We start from the raw sequence: 15,902 nt of genomic DNA, 5'->3' as shown, positions 1-15,902 counted from the left end.
AAATACTTGAGGCGTGAAGTGAGGGGTGAAGTGTGTCTCAGAACATACCCGAATGGTAGACATTTAAATAGAAGACCTTTTGTAAATAAAATATCCCTATAGAGTTCACTTAGGAGAAAAATTATGCCAGCTTGCCGATCAGGGGTCAATACTGCGGGACTATCAAAGTAAGAGTTTGATGAATGACTGCGTGTATCTGGCGGATATTGCTCGAGCCGTCGAACCACCTCACCTTTTCAAAATTTCCTCTTCTCATTAAACCAAAGTACAAACATGCCAATTTTTGGATTCTTTTCCACTGTGGCCACATGTGTTTCTTTTATTATTATAATAATTTATAACTATTATTATCTTTGTATATTTTAAATTATTAACAACATATGTATATACTAACTCACTATAGTTAAGAATTCTTCATTTGTGTTTTTAGTTTGGTTGCTTTTTTACACTAAACTTGTAAAAAAAGAATTAGAGAAAATAAACCAAAAATGTAATAAAAACAGTTACAGTATAACAGTTTCTTACAATATATAATACAAAAAAGAAAAACAGGAAAAAATAATATTCTTGGATGAAGTCAAAATGTGAGAGAAGGAAAAACTAAATTAATTTTTTCATTAAAATATAAACTCGTATAATGCTTAGCATTAATGACGAAATGTGTGATTATAATTCGTTTCTAAACATCTACTATTGTTGCTGCTGCTGTTGTTTTTGTTCCTCGGTTTGGCCAAAGGCAATTCGATATACATCATCATAGACAGTGGCAAAGTGAACTTCAAGACCATCTGTAATAAAGGCGGGCAATTCATCGTAATCTTTGCGATTTTCTTCGGGCAGAATGATGCATGTGACGCCACTGCGTTTAGCCTAGGGTGGAGGGAAGAGATAAATTACAATTAATTGTGTTTGAGAAGAAGTTATGTTTAAGGAGAACTTTTCTCGAAAATACTTACTGCAATAGTCTTCTCCTTAATACCTCCCACAGGTAATACTCGGCCTTTTAGGGAAACTTCACCAGTCATGGCAATATTTTGACGTACGGGTTTATTTAATGCCAATGACATTAGGGCGGTTACAATAGTTACACCAGCACTGGGTCCATCCTTGGGTGTTGCACCCTCAGGAACGTGTAAATGAACATTGCTGGAATAGAAAGAGAGGCATTTTCATTACACACACAAATATTCTTATAAAATTATAAAAAGATCAGTTGGAATTGCCGACAGCTAAACACCCTCAACCTCCGTACAAAACAATACAACAACAAGAGTTGTGGATCCAAAAAATAAAAATAAAAAATTATTTAAAAATCCACGTGCTTGAAAAAATTTGTTTAAAAAATACACGTGCTTGAAAAAAAATTGTTTAAAAAAATTGTTAAAAAAATCCACGTGCTTAAAAAAATTGTTTAAAAAATCCACGTGCTTGAAAAAAATTGTTTAAAAAATCCACGTGCTTGAAAAATTTTTTTTAAAAAATCCACGTGCTTGAAAAAATTTTTTAAAAAACCCACGTGCTTAAAAAAAATTGTTTAAAAAATCCACGTGCTTGAAAAAAAATTTTTAAAAAACCCACGTGCTTGAAAAAAATTGTTTAAAAAATCCACGTGCTTGAAAAAAATTGTTTAAAAAATCCACGTGCTTGAAAAAAATTGTTTAAAAAATCCACGTGCTCGAAAAAAATTGTTTAAAAAATCCACGTGCTTGAAAAAAATTGTTTAAAAAATCCACGTGCTTGAAAAAAAAATGTTTAAAAAAAATTGTTTAAAAAATCCACGTGCTTGAAAAATATTGTTTAAAAAATCCACGTGCTTGAAAAAAATTGTTTAAAAAATCCACGTGCTTGAAAAATTTTTTTTAAAAAATCCACGTGCTTGAAAAAATTTTTTAAAAAACCCACGTGCTTAAAAAAAATTGTTTAAAAAATCCACGTGCTTGAAAAAAAATTTTTAAAAAACCCACGTGCTTGAAAAAAATTGTTTAAAAAATCCACGTGCTTGAAAAAAATTGTTTAAAAAATCCACGTGCTTGAAAAAAATTGTTTAAAAAATCCACGTGCTTGAAAAAAAAAAAATGTTTAAAAAAAATTGTTTAAAAAATCCACGTGCTTGAAAAATATTGTTTAAAAAATCCACGTGCTTGAAAAAAATTGTTTAAAAAATCCACGCGCATGAAAAATATTGTTTAAAAAGTCCACGTGCTTGAAAAAATTCTTTAAAAAATCCACGTGCTTGAAAAAATTTTTTTTAAAAAATCCTCGAGCTTGAAAAAAATGGTTTAAAAAATCCACGCGGTTGAAAAAATTGATTAAAAATTCCACGTGCTTGAAAAAAAATGGTTGAAATATCCACGTGCTTGAAAAAAATTGCTTAAAAAATTCAAATGCATGAAAAAATTGCTTAAAAAAATATTCTTTAAAAAATCCACGTCCTATGAAAAAATATTCTTAAAAAAATCCACGTCCTATGAAAAAATATTCTTTAAAAAATCCACGTCCTATGAAAAAATATTCTTTAAAAAAATCAATTGTTAATGGACGTGGATCGAACAGCCTTAAAGAGGAGTTTGTTTAATATAAATACATAAATCTCTTATAGAGCCACCAACAATATTTTTCTAACCTAACCTAAAATTATCCTAACCTCACTTTTTACGATTACAAATGAAAAATTCTTTTATATCCTATTCCATACTTACGTGGTATCCAAGAAATTATTGCCAGCCTCCACGGTACTCATATAATTGCGGGCCACTGTGAGGGCAATTTGTGCAGATTCCTTCATAACATCACCCAGATTACCGGTAACATGAACACTGCCGGTGGCACCTTCGGATTTTGCCGACTTTACTAGGGAGCGGGGTGCTGTTTCAATGTATAACGCTGATCCGCCCATTGCTGTCCAAGCCAGACCCATCACGACACCAGGTGGAGTTTGCTCATACATACGATCCGATGAGAAGACATGTTTACCCAAGAATGTTGTCAAGTTGTTGGCATTCACCTCGAAATGATCGCCTTCCTTTTGTACCAATTTAAAGGCCACTTTGCGTACTACCTTTTCCACATGTTTTTGGAGATTGCGGACACCAGATTCACGGCAATAGCTACGTATTAGGGTGTTTAGAGCATCATCGGTAATGGTGAATTGTTTCTCTTCAACACCACAATCACGCATGGCCTGTGGAATAAGATATTGGCGGGCAATGGCAACCTTTTCTTCGGCCACATAACCTGACATTTCAATTAGTTCCATACGATCACGTAATGGTTCTGGGATGGTGTGTATAACATTGGCTGTGCAAATGAAGAGTACACGAGACAGGTCTACTGGGACATCGAGATAGTGATCGAGGAAATTGGCATTTTGTTCGGGATCTAAAAGTTCCAACAAAGCTGAACTGGGATCTCCTTGATAGCCACTAAACAGAGGGTGAAGGGAATTATTAAAGTGAATTTAAAAGTGGAAACAGTGTGTCTTACCGTCCAATCTTATCCACCTCATCAATAAGTACCAGAGGATTCTCAGTCTTGGTCTTCTTAATACATTGTATTACCTTGCCAGGCATGGCACCAACATAAGTACGGCGATGGCCCTTGATTTCGGCAACATCTGTCATGCCACCAACACTGAAACGGAAATATTCACGGTTCAAAGCACGGGCAATGGAACGAGCTGCAAGAACACAACAAATTATTAGTTCCTCTTAAAAACTTGAACAAATTTTTTTAAATCCCCTACCTATACTGGTTTTACCCACGCCAGGTGGTCCATGGAAGCATAGAATTTTACCCTGAGTTGTACCCTTGAGCTGTGAAACGGCAATAAATTCCAAAATTCTCTTCTTAATATCATCCATGCCATAATGATCATGATCGAGTATCTCTGTGGCTTGTTCTAGACTAAGATTCTCTTCACTGGAAACACCCCATGGCAGGGAAGTTAACCAATCCAAATAGTTGCGCGTTACATTGAATTCGGAACTATGCGACTCCAAGAAGTTTAGTTTATTCAATTCCTCATCAATGACAACCATAACATTTTCTGGTACATTTTTATCCTTGAGTTTCTCACGATACTTTTCACCAATAGCATCTTTGTCATCCTTTTCAATGCCCAACTCCTTTTTGATGGCTCTCAGCTGTTCGTGTAGAATATATTTACGATGTTGTTGCTTGACTTTCTCCTCTACTTCGCGGCCAATTTTCTGTTGCAGTTTGGAGAGTTCCAATTCCTTTTTCAATATGGCCAAGGCCAAGTGAAGACGTTTTGTGATCTAGAAAAGGAAGATGAGGAGGATATTTAATAAAAAAGTAGATATAAAAATGGTAGTTACTTACATCCATTTCTTCCATAACTTTTTGCAGTTCATCAGGTTCAGCAGCCGACAGGGAGGCGCCCAAATCACACAAATACACAGGATTGTCGACCACACGTTGATTTTGGTGTAGCATTTGTTGCAAGCTCTCTCTGTAAAAGAAAACACACAGAAATTACTAACACTTTTCCAAAAGAAAAATCCCTTCCCCAAATCTCCTTACCTATACAAAGGATTCATAATGACAATATCACGTATGGTCTTGATAACCTCTTGGGTGAGGGCCTTAATCTCTTCAGTTTGTTTGAAATTATCATGCTTGACATTGACAACCTCAACCATAAGGACTGGCAGTGGTTCAGTGGGAGCTTCAGGCTCCGCAGACGATGTAGCAGATTCTGCAGCCCCTTTTTCGCCTTCTTTTTCTGTTACACTCTCATTGGAGGATGTAGTGCTGCTGCTTGTTTTTGCATCATCTGGCGTTACAGGAGTCTTAATCACATTAGCATCATAGACGGTCTCTGTTGTGGAGGTAGTTTCTGGTGGTACTTCACGTTTTTGTAAACGACCTGTCCTTGCTTTTCTTGCCATTTTACGCCGTTCCAAATCTGCGGATGATTTACTGCTGCTGCTACTACCAGTCTTAGCCGTTTCATCTGCTGGTATTTGCATTTTGATATTAAATAGTGGATAATGTATTGTTGTTGTTTTTTCTGAGTAAGAATTTTAAAGAGGAAGAATAGAGAAGAATACATGTAAGATGTGTACTCCGGTTTGGACAAGAATACATTTTGAGAGAGGAGATGATGATGGATGTAAAATGTATGATGATGGTATGTTATGGGGTTTGAAATTGATAAGGGTAGGATCGGGCGCGACCACAGCTACCTCCTCCTGACTTCGTCTGTGGTGGGAATTAAAAATATTTGTCATTATTATTTAAGACAGACCCTTGACAAGGAAGACAGAGTGTACTGGTTTTGGACGAGAAAATGTGATTTTGTATAGTCGATAGGTTGCCGAGGTAACGACTTTTCGAGATGGACTAGAAATGTTCTGCTTTGCTCACCCAAGCTTTCATTTACCAAACTTGACTTTGTACGATTCGTCTGCACTATCACAGATCTACCGGTCTTCTCTTTTGATTACTAAACGTAGACTATGGAGGTTGTGTCTTAATTCAGACGAAGAGTAGAGAATTGCTCGATCTCTTTGAGGAAATAGCGTCCCTAGGTCTCGATCTCCTTGGGGAAAGCGTGTCTCTAGGTCTATGTCGGTCATCCCATCTCTTCAAAGAGAGTGACGGTCTCCTTAGTTGCTCTAGGCAGCACAAATCCTGGTGATCAGGAGCAAGTACCTCGGGGGTTGGAACGTCTGTCGCTGCCGGCATAACGGTTCATGTTTATTAAAAAATATATTTTTTTAAAAATCCGGAATCATGGAAATCTGCAATTATTGTACCAATACCCAAGCCGCACAAAACTAAGACAAATTTTTCATCGTATCGACCTATTTCCCTACTACCTTGCCTCTCCAAACTATTAGAACGTATCATATCTAACAGTCTGTCATGGTACCTCAATATACGTAATCTGATAGCCGCTAATCAAGTGGCTTACAAAGCTAATCAAGGCTGCATCGATGCACTCCTACATATAGATTTTTATGCGACCAAAGCTATTTCTGCCAGAAACCATGCATCAAATTTATCTATTGATTTCGAAAAGGCATTCGACCGCATAGGTATGCATATCATTTTGGATTCATTGTCATCTTGGGGTGTAGGTGGCAAAATATTCAACTTTGTTAAATCTTTCCTTAGTGGGCGCTCCTTTCGCGTCCGAATCAACAACTACCTCTTCGACCAATTTACGTTGGACAATGGCATCCCACAGGGTTCTCCTTTGTCCGTTATACTTTTTCAAATCGCGTTCAACCTGATTAGCAACATCATAAATAAGTTTCCTAAAGTTTACCACTGCCTTTACGCTGACGACCTTTATATTATGAGCTGCAATAAAGACAACAATGCAACCAACATTCAATTTTCCAATATTATCAACGAAATTAGCACTTGGAGCAACGTGTCTGGTGCCAAAATATCTTCTACGAAGTCATCAATTCTTCATATATGCCGAAAGCACAACTGTACACCTGTACCCATATCCACAAGTGGTTTAAATATCCCATACGTCGATGAACTAAAAATCTTGGGTGTAATTTTCGAAAAAAACTATAGATGGAAGCAGCATATTATTAATCTAAAAAAAAGATCTGTTGGCTAGGTGTAACGTAATCAAGTACCTGTCCTACAGAAGTTCTGTACACATAAACACCCTAACCCATTTAGTCAAAACTCTGATTCTGAGTAAAATCGACTATGGTTTATACCTCTTTGGCACCAGTCCCAAATCTACTCTAAAGCAAATTAAAGCTGTCTACCATGACAGCATAAGAGGTAGTATCTATGCCTACAGAACTACACCCATTAACACGTTACTCATCGAATCTGGGATGCCATCCCTAGAACAAAGAATCGTTGATGCCCGGAACCGTTTGTTACCAAAAATCTTGTCTTCTAAATGTCCAAAATGCAGTAACATCAACTCCATTGAACATATGCTGCAATCATGCAACGCATTCGCAAATCTTCACCATATATTCCTCAATAATAAAGGATTAGAAATTCTTAAGTCACCAACTTCTGTTAACATTAATGCTGTATATAACTTTATAACAAATTCTCGCTTCATTATATAACAAAATTATTCTCTAATTTGTAATTAGTATTATTATAAAAGCGCTAGCTGATGACCTTAGTAGCCAATGCTACCTTCTTTTATTAACTTTGTATTTACTACTAGTTAATGTAATAAATAAATAAAAATCCAAATTTATTGAAAAAAAAAAAATAAAAATTTAAAAAAAATAATCATTTGTAAAAATTCGCTTTCAATGAAAAACTTTTTTAAAAAGTCTACGTTTATAAAAAAAAATATTTAAAAAATCCAAGAATAATTTTTAAAAATCGAGGTTTATTGAAAAATATTTTTAAAAAAATTAACGTTCTTTTTTTCCAAATTCGTGTTTATTTTTTTTAATTCGCCTCTATTGAAATATTTATCTGAAAAAATAGCCAAGTTTATTTTTTTGAAAAATTATTTAAAAAAAATCAAAGTTTATTTAATTTTTTTATAAAACTCCACGTTTATTTAAATTCTTGATAAATATCCACGTTTATTTAATTTTTTTATAAAAATCCACCAAGTTTATTTTTTTGAAAAATTATTTAAAAAATCAAAGTTTATTTAATTTTTTTATAAAACTCCACGTTTATTTAAATTCTTGATAAATATCCACGTTTATTTAATTTTTTTATAAAAATTTTAAATTTTTGTAAAAATCTACGTTTTATTTAATTTTTTTATAAAATCGACATTTATTTTTTTATAAAAAATCCACGTTTATTTAAAATTTTTATAAAATCGATATTTATAAAAACTCCACGTTTATTTAAATTCTTGATAGATATCCACGTTTATTTAATTTTTTTTATAAAAATCCACCTTTTTTAATTTTTGTAAAAATCTACGTTTATTTAAAATTTTTATAAAATCCACGTTTATTTATTTTTTTTTATAAAAAATCCACGTTTATTTAAAATTTTTATAAAATCCACATTTATTTATTTTTTTTATAAAAAATCCACGTTTATTTCATTTTTTTATAAAAATCCACGTATATTTAAATTTTTTAATAAAAATCCACGTTTATTTAATTTTTTAATAAAAATCCACGTTTATTTAAGATTTTTATAAAAATCGACGTTTGTTTAAATTTCTTGTAAAAATCCACGTTTATTTAAAATTTTTATTTATTTATTTTTTTTTATAAAAACCCACGTTTATTTAAATTTTTTATAATAATCCACGTTGATTTAATATTTTTATAATAATCCACGTTGATTTAATATTTTTATAAAAATCCACGTTTATTTAAATATTTTATAAAAATCAAACTTTATTTAAAATTTTTACAAAAGTCCACTTTTTTAATTTTTTATAAAAATCCACGTTTATTTAATTTATTTATAATTTATATATCTATAAAAATCCACCTTTATTTAAAATTTTTATTTATTTATTTTAATAAAAACCCACGTTAATTTTAATTTTTTATAAAAATCCACGTTAATTTAAATTTTTTATAAAAATCCACGTTAATTTAAATTTTTTATAAAAATCCACGTTAATTTAAATTTTTTATAAAAATCCACGTTAATTTAATATTTTTATAAAAATCCAAAATTTAAATTAATTTTTTATAAAAATATTTTATAAAAAATCCCAGTTTATTGACAATTTTAAAAAACAAAATCAACGTTTAATGAAAAATTTCTTTTAAAAAAAAAATCCGCGTTTATTGAAAAAAAATTTCTTAAAATATCCGGTTTATTGAAAAATATTTTTTAAATAATTCGCATTATTGAAAAAAATTTTATTAAATCCGACTTTATTAAAAAATACATTAAAAAAACGGCTTCCAAAGAAAAAAAATATTCTAAAAAATCATCTAAAAAATTATTTAAAAAATTGCAAAAATTCGCCATTATTGAAACAAAAATATATAAAAATAAAAATCCACGTTTATTAAAAAAAAATATTTAAAAAAATCCATATTTATTGAAAAAAAAAAATGATTAAAAAATCCATGTTTATTAAAAAAGGAACTTTTTAAAAAGTCCACGTATATTAAAAATATATTTTTTGGAAAAATGCTTTTTAAAAAAATAATAATCAAGGCAGGATGCCTCGACGAATGAAGCTGTGGATGAATAGATGGATCACTCTCCCACACCCCTTACTATCTAGAGTAGTAGGGCCAGAGAGAGAAAAGACAAGCCGACTATAAAATAGCTGTATCTGGAATTTTTGAATTTGCAAAAATCTGGTAATCTCCTAGGGAAAAAATAGTACAAGTTCGAGGAGGACGGTCCAACAACCTCAAAGCAGGTTAGTTGCGCGAAGACAACCACTACACAACAATCGTGTGTGAAGAGCGTACAGTCTTCCGCGGATCCACAGCAAGGTGTTAAGAGCATGGTGGAACGTCCGTCTAACGGCTTCGTGCGCGAAGGTGACCGCTCAGCAGACAGTTAAGGGAGTTAAATCTGGAGAGGCCTGAAAAAGTAGCCCGTGGCAAAAACCATCAAAATCTTCTGGTGAGAAGCCACTTGAACCACCCAGACCTGTGAGGATTATCGCCCCCATATGACCTTCTGGAATCAATCTGGTAGTATTAGGGTAACCCTAGTACTACCACATAAAATGCAACAATCTGGCAGCATCATAGCAGTGTTGCATGCATCAGTAGTTTTAAGTTATTATCTCTCTCTACTCATTGTCAGTACACAGTCAGTTAGTTACTTTGCAACCACCAATTAATAGACATCTCATCTGTACATATTTCGTCATATTTCATTGTTCTTCATAATTAATACTTTATTACAACTCATAAAACAACTTAAAGTTTTATTCAATAAATGAATTGATTGTTATGTTTAAACATCGTCTTTCATTCAATCGACCACCTCCGTAAGAACATAACAATTTGGCGACGAGGATTTTGGAACAAAGATGTATCATTCTCGCTAACAATTTGGCGACGAGGATTTTGGAACAAAGATGTATCATTCTCGCTAACAATTTGGCGACGAGGATTGTGAATTGAAAACCGCTCACACAGTAACAAAAGGAATTTCATCAGAACTTTCAACAAGGCTGCGTAATAATATCAAGACATCGCACACAATAAAAGTTGTGGCAGGAAGATTTTCAAGGAAAACATCAAAACGCACAGGCGCAAGTTCATCAGGAATATTCTAACAAGAATTTTCAAGAAATCTTCAGCGATCAACACTCACACAAACAACAGGTTGCAGTCTCACATATACATAAATTTTTGTCAGCTCAACACACACACCACTACAACGTTGGGAATTTCATCATTTTTGCTGTACACACATACAGACATACGACGGCAGCGTCTCTAACAAAATTGTAACGGCTGAAAACACAGACACTAGAACAATCTAGACATGTCGGAACAAGCGAATATTTTACAAATACTTGCGAATCAACAGGATTTGCTCAACAAACTCACACAAATCATTGCTGGACAACAAGGTGCAAACACAGTTTCATCATCAATTCCAGGTGAATCATCAGTGGCAAAAGCCCACCTCATGGAATCTTTAGCTAATTCCATGACGGATTTTCACTATGAGCCTGACAGTGGTTTATTATTTGAATCGTGGTACAATCGTTTCAAACACATCTTCGAAAGGGAAGCAAGTGCACTGGACGATGCAGACAAAGTAGGACTTTTGTGGAGAAAAATGTCCAATCACATTCATGAACGATTCAAGAATTTCGTGTTACCAAAACAACCTCAAGAACTTTCATTGGCAGACACAATCAAGCATCTTACAAGACTATTTGGCAGAACAGAAACACAAGTAAGTCTACGATACAAGTGTCTCCAAATCACAAAGATGGAAAATGAAGATTTTAAAGAATACGCTAGTCGTGTCAATCTTCAGTGTGAACTTTTTAAACTGGATGACTTAACTATAGACCAGTTCAAGTGTTTAATTTTCATACTTGGTCTTAAATCATCACAAGACAGTGACATCAGAATCCGTTTATTAAGGCATCTCAATGAAAGTAAGGAAGTAGTCAACCTAGAAAAGCTAGTTGATGAAACACAAAGCATTTTGGATCTGAAAAGTGACACAGCACTAATTGAGGGAAGTCAAAAACAGTGCAACAAAATTGGTAAGCCTCAACAAAAACAAAAGATACCAAAAACAGCATGTTGGTATTGTGGAGATATGCATTATGCAAAACATTGCCCCTACTCCAAGCACAAGTGTACCAAGTGTCAACAGATTGGTCACAAAGAAGGATTTTGCAACAGCATGCACATGCAGAGCAAATCAAAACACAACAACGACAAACATCAACAAAGCAAAACCAATCATGATCAAAACTCAGAACAGAACAATGCGAGTCATCAGAATTTTAACAACAACAAAACAAAATTCAGCACAAAAACAGTATCTACAACAGATCCAGTCAAAATTAAGCAGGCAAGAAAATATGCTACAGTGAGTATTAATTCAAAGCAAGTGAAACTACAGTTGGACACGGCATCAGACATTACCATAATTTCCAAATCAACGTGGAAAAGAATCGGAAAGCCGGATGCATTTGAAACCACAGACACCGCCGAAGATGCAGGTGGCAATAAACTAACATTTTTTGCAAAACTTTTTCCAATAGAAGTGTCAGTTGCAGGAAAATCAAAAATTGTGGATTGTTACATTTCAAATTTGGAATCATTAAATGTCCTAGGCATAGATTGGATTGAGAAATTTAATCTATGGGATATTCCAATAGCAAAATGGTGTCATCAGATCAAGTTCACAGGAACTAAGTCATTGAACAATGTTTATCAAGTACTCAATGCTCATTTTCATCCCAGCCCAAATAGACAAGTCAAAACAGCACTCAAAAAAAGGGAAGAGGAAGGAGCGACCGCAAAAGCATCTTCAAGAAGAAAAACTCACAACGTATTCAACGTTCATAAAAATCTATGTTCATCAGTCATGGACAGAAATCAGAAAAAGCAAAGTCAGTATAATTTCAAACACGGAAGTCGCATCAAGGTACATGCAGATCAACTTCAAACAAAAATAGGCGATACTTCTGCTTCATCAAACAAATTATCACCTTTGGATATATTACTTCGAAAATTCAACATTAAATTGCCGTATACAGATTCTACAGCATATCAACCTGAATCATCCACAGAAGACAACCAGTTGAAGTAATATCCAGAGCCCGGTTCAAACTTAAAAGGGGAGATATTAGGGTAACCCTAGTACTACCACATAAAATGCAACAATCTGGCAGCATCATAGCAGTGTTGCATGCATCAGTAGTTTTAAGTTATTATCTCTCTCTACTCATTGTCAGTACACAGTCAGTCAGTTACTTTGCAACCACCAATTAATAGACATCTCATCTGTACATATTTCGTCATATTTCATTGTTCTTCATAATTAATACTTTATTACAACTCATAAAACAACTTAAAGTTTTATTCAATAAATGAATTGATTGTTATGTTTAAACATCGTCTTTCATTCAATCGACCACCTCCGTAAGAACATAACAGGTAGCAGGGCAGATTACTCCCTGATAGCTTATTAATCTTCATTGTTAGACCGAAGAGGGCACACGAGCAGGTGAAGAACTGAACATAGGTGCTCTTATAATCGTAAAGCTTTTAGGGGGCGAATTAGATTGGGAGATATCGAAGTTAATCTGACCGACTACGTAAATCCGAGATCATAATCGCTGTAGGTGTCATTTCTGGTCATTGTAGAATTAAATCGATGACAAGTTAGTGGCAGGAAAACAACATAAAGTACTGCAGGCTATGTGAAGATTGTGAAAGCGACAGAAGAGGCCAATCGAACAACATTCTTTGTCGGTATCTTAGACTGACAGTCAAAAGAAACAGGTTTCTCCTCTATAGATCCCACAGCTCTTATTGCAGGAGCCTAACGTGCCTATGGGACGGGGTCAACCTAGACTCATCACGTTCAATTAACCCGAATTTATCTTCCATACATTTCTGTTATATCTACTTTCGTTTCGTAAATATTTCAAAGCAGTCCACAACTAGGCCAAACACTGTTATAAGCACAAAATGTTGACCGTTAGTGGAGGAAGGAATGAATCTAAATCGTACCAAATTCCCCTATTATAGAATAAACCATGTTGGTTGGAGGCTGTAGGGTTGTTGGAAATTTGTTGGGGCTCTTATCTGGGGAAGTATGGGATTCCGAAACAAAAATTGTTTGTGTATCGCTGTAATTAGAACAACCAGGAATACCAACGTTAAAAAATTTACAACAATCCAATAAAAGTCCTTAAATTACAGTTACTCAAAAATATCAGAACTTTTGTGGGTGGAGGTACCAGAAGTAGCAAAAACCCATCATCGAATTTCATGCAAGTATGAAGTATGTGCAAAGTTTGGACCGAAAAAAGGACTTTCTTCGAGAAATATATAGCTCATCCCAGCAAAATTTATTTGAAGTTGTTCCTTGTGAAGTAGTGATTGAATAGCTTTTTTTGAAGCAGTCCACGCAGAGTCATGAAAAATGCAGTCCGTTCTTCACATTTTGACAATGTCCGATTTGAATCCATTTCATAAATTTTTCACATTTTAGAAATTTCAAAATTTTGCAAAAAAAAAAAAACTTAAAAAGACAAAGAACTTAATTTGTTTCTTGTTAATTATAATAACAGCAATATGTTTGCATCCATAAAAAGTAATTTGTATACAAAAATAATAAAAGTGATTTCGAACTACATCTTTGTTTGTAGCCAAAGAAGTAGTTGAATCATATGTTGTTGTGATTTATTCACTACAAAGAACTAATGCAAAATGTGTGCTTAAGAAGTAAATTAGACAGTATCCTCACTGCACCATGCCCTTGTAAAAATCATGACTTCTTTCACGTAAAAAGATGTAGTCCGGAATCACTTGCACTCATGATTTAACTACTTCTTTGGCTACATTTTGCTGGGATATTTTAGTTGGTGGCACAAGTACTGAGAAGGGGCAAGGGAGACTTATCACGTATCAATGTGTGCATTCCTACTGTTTATCGCCCAGGCCGAACGGCGGCGTGTCATATAACACCACCTATACAGAGAGTATTTGCCATTGAGTGGTATATGCCACGATTAAAAATATGAATCGTGTCCCTGCGTGCATACCATTGCACCAGGGTGGCAAGAATTACCTATGATTAAAATTTCAAATCGATCCCAGGGATCTCTAAACAACGTAATAGAAAAAATAAAACAATAAAACATTTCCGAAGAACTCAAAACGATTACCTCGAGAAGTATGGACATCTCCCGGAAAGGTAGATATCGTCGTGATGAATATAACAAGAACTACCTGTAGTAAAAATTTCAACCCGATCCGAGAGTACTCCCTAAAAGACAACTAACCTCTTCTCGTGCAGTTTTCAGTACAAAAGAGAACATATCAACAACTCTTTATCAACAGGTTTCTCTTTTGAAACCACTCCAAATGAGAATTTCACCATTTTCCCCCTTTAGCACAAAGCTGAGATCCAATGTTTTCTTTTTCGATAAATGTCAAAATAGACAATGAATGATTTGAATATTGAGTTAACATCTTCTGTTTGTTCTTTAATAAAATAAATATAAGACTCACCTTGTGGCAACAATTCTTCCAGAATTTGCCCTGTTATCTTGATACGTCTGTGGGCAACCACGACCATTCTCAGCTTATCACCAAGATCTTGTAGTTCTTGGATTTGGGCAAAAGTGCCCACTTTGTAAACATCATCCAGGTTTTGTACCACCTCTGCTTCATTTGTGGCATCTTTTTTAAGGAACACACCAACATAGGGTTGATTTAAGGTCACTTTACGTCTAATTAAATCAATTAATTGGGGATTTGTAATCTACGCAAGAAAAAAGAACAAAATTCATTAAGCACACAACTTTACATAAGAGAGTATTCCACAACTCACTTCCATGATTTTCATAAAACGCGGAAAAAGGGGATTACGATGTGTTGCCAGCATTGGAACATGTGGCCAGACCTCGGGAACCGCCACAGTTGCCGGTAACTTTTGATCTTTGTTGACAATGAAGTCTTGAGCATCCAAAAGATCTTCATCTTCACCCTGTTTGTTACTACAATAAGTTCTCGAACATACGCTCGCCCCTAGTGCCGTACGCAATTGTTGTTGTTGCCGTTGGACATGAACATTGAATGGTCTTTGCCGCGCCGCTATCACGGACCGCGGAGAAGCTACTCTAAATGCCGTCACTTGGCTAATGTTACGAGCTTGAAAGAACAGCTTCTGTTTTGTAACCAAACGAGACAACATTTCACGGAAACTTTTAATTGATTAACACTACCGAACGAAATGAAATCAATATCCAAGTTGCTGATGCAATGTTCTTTTCTTGCTGGACAAAAAAGTTTTCGGCCCGCACCCGCTTTTCTTTGACTTCTTAACACCGCAATCAATTTCTCTTTACTATCTGAAAAAAATTCACGATTATGTGATTTTATTTGACGATATGTCAAAATATTAAGAGAGAAATGTGGAGTGTTGCCGTATTGTGGCTAAATCAACATATGTTGTTGCCAATGTTGCCATTGAATGAATGCGAGGGAATGGTTATTGAATACATTTGAATCATATGCTGTTTGACTGTTAATTTAAAATTTTTATAGAGTGGAAGTTTAAGCATGGTCGAATCATTAAGCGGCATAAAGATGCAACACGATTTTCGTATGCTTTGACTTTTGACATAAAGCCGGAAGAACATGCATCTTAATGAATTAAGCCAGAAATCCTCTTACGTGAAGAGGACTTTATAGTCCGATCTATAAAAAATGAACTCTACCAGTTCATTATTGTGTCTTAAAAACGATTCCTACAAACATTTTTTT

The 15,902-nt window shown here is 34.2% G+C and overlaps 1 protein-coding gene across 3 annotated transcripts; it reads right to left on the bottom strand.

Annotated features, from left to right (window-relative positions):
• Positions 1-280: 280 nt before the first annotated feature.
• On the bottom strand, positions 281-15,579 carry Lon (lon protease homolog, mitochondrial). Of its 3 annotated transcripts, none has more exons than XM_073986894.1 (9): positions 14,968-15,579; positions 14,646-14,898; positions 4,543-5,032; positions 4,342-4,471; positions 3,743-4,277; positions 3,484-3,676; positions 2,700-3,422; positions 957-1,146; positions 281-870 (listed from the first exon to the last, which is right to left on the bottom strand). In XM_073986894.1, exons 1-9 carry the CDS (start codon positions 15,328-15,330, stop codon positions 691-693), a joined length of 3,057 nt encoding a protein of 1,018 aa, XP_073842995.1. In that variant the 5' UTR covers positions 15,331-15,579; the 3' UTR covers positions 281-690. The 3 variants fall into 3 exon arrangements, with proteins under 3 accessions (XP_073842995.1, XP_073842996.1, XP_073842997.1); XM_073986895.1 differs by having other exon boundaries at positions 4,543-4,978; positions 14,968-15,550; XM_073986896.1 differs by having other exon boundaries at positions 4,543-4,975; positions 14,968-15,514.
• Between the last annotated feature and the right edge of the window lie 323 nt (positions 15,580-15,902).

Source organism: Musca autumnalis, unplaced genomic scaffold (assembly GCF_047663935.1).
Source record: "Musca autumnalis isolate F117 unplaced genomic scaffold, ASM4766393v1 scaffold_4, whole genome shotgun sequence".
NCBI lineage: Eukaryota > Metazoa > Arthropoda > Insecta > Diptera > Muscidae > Musca > Musca autumnalis.
The sequence above is the reverse complement of the archived record's forward strand: the minus strand, read 5'-3'. Positions and strand labels throughout refer to the sequence as shown.

Bases quoted from the DNA above. Each gene is read 5' to 3' on its own strand.
- Lon (XM_073986894.1), bottom strand. From the start codon at position 15,330: ATGTTGTCTCGTTTGGTTACAAAACAGAAGCTGTTCTTTCAAGCTCGT. The intron at 3,677-3,742 runs GTAGGGGATTTA...GTGTTCTTGCAG, and splicing joins CGTGGGTAAAACCAGTATAG to CTCGTTCCATTGCCCGTGCT. The intron at 3,423-3,483 runs GTAAGACACACT...CCCTCTGTTTAG, and splicing joins GAGGTGGATAAGATTGGACG to TGGCTATCAAGGAGATCCCA.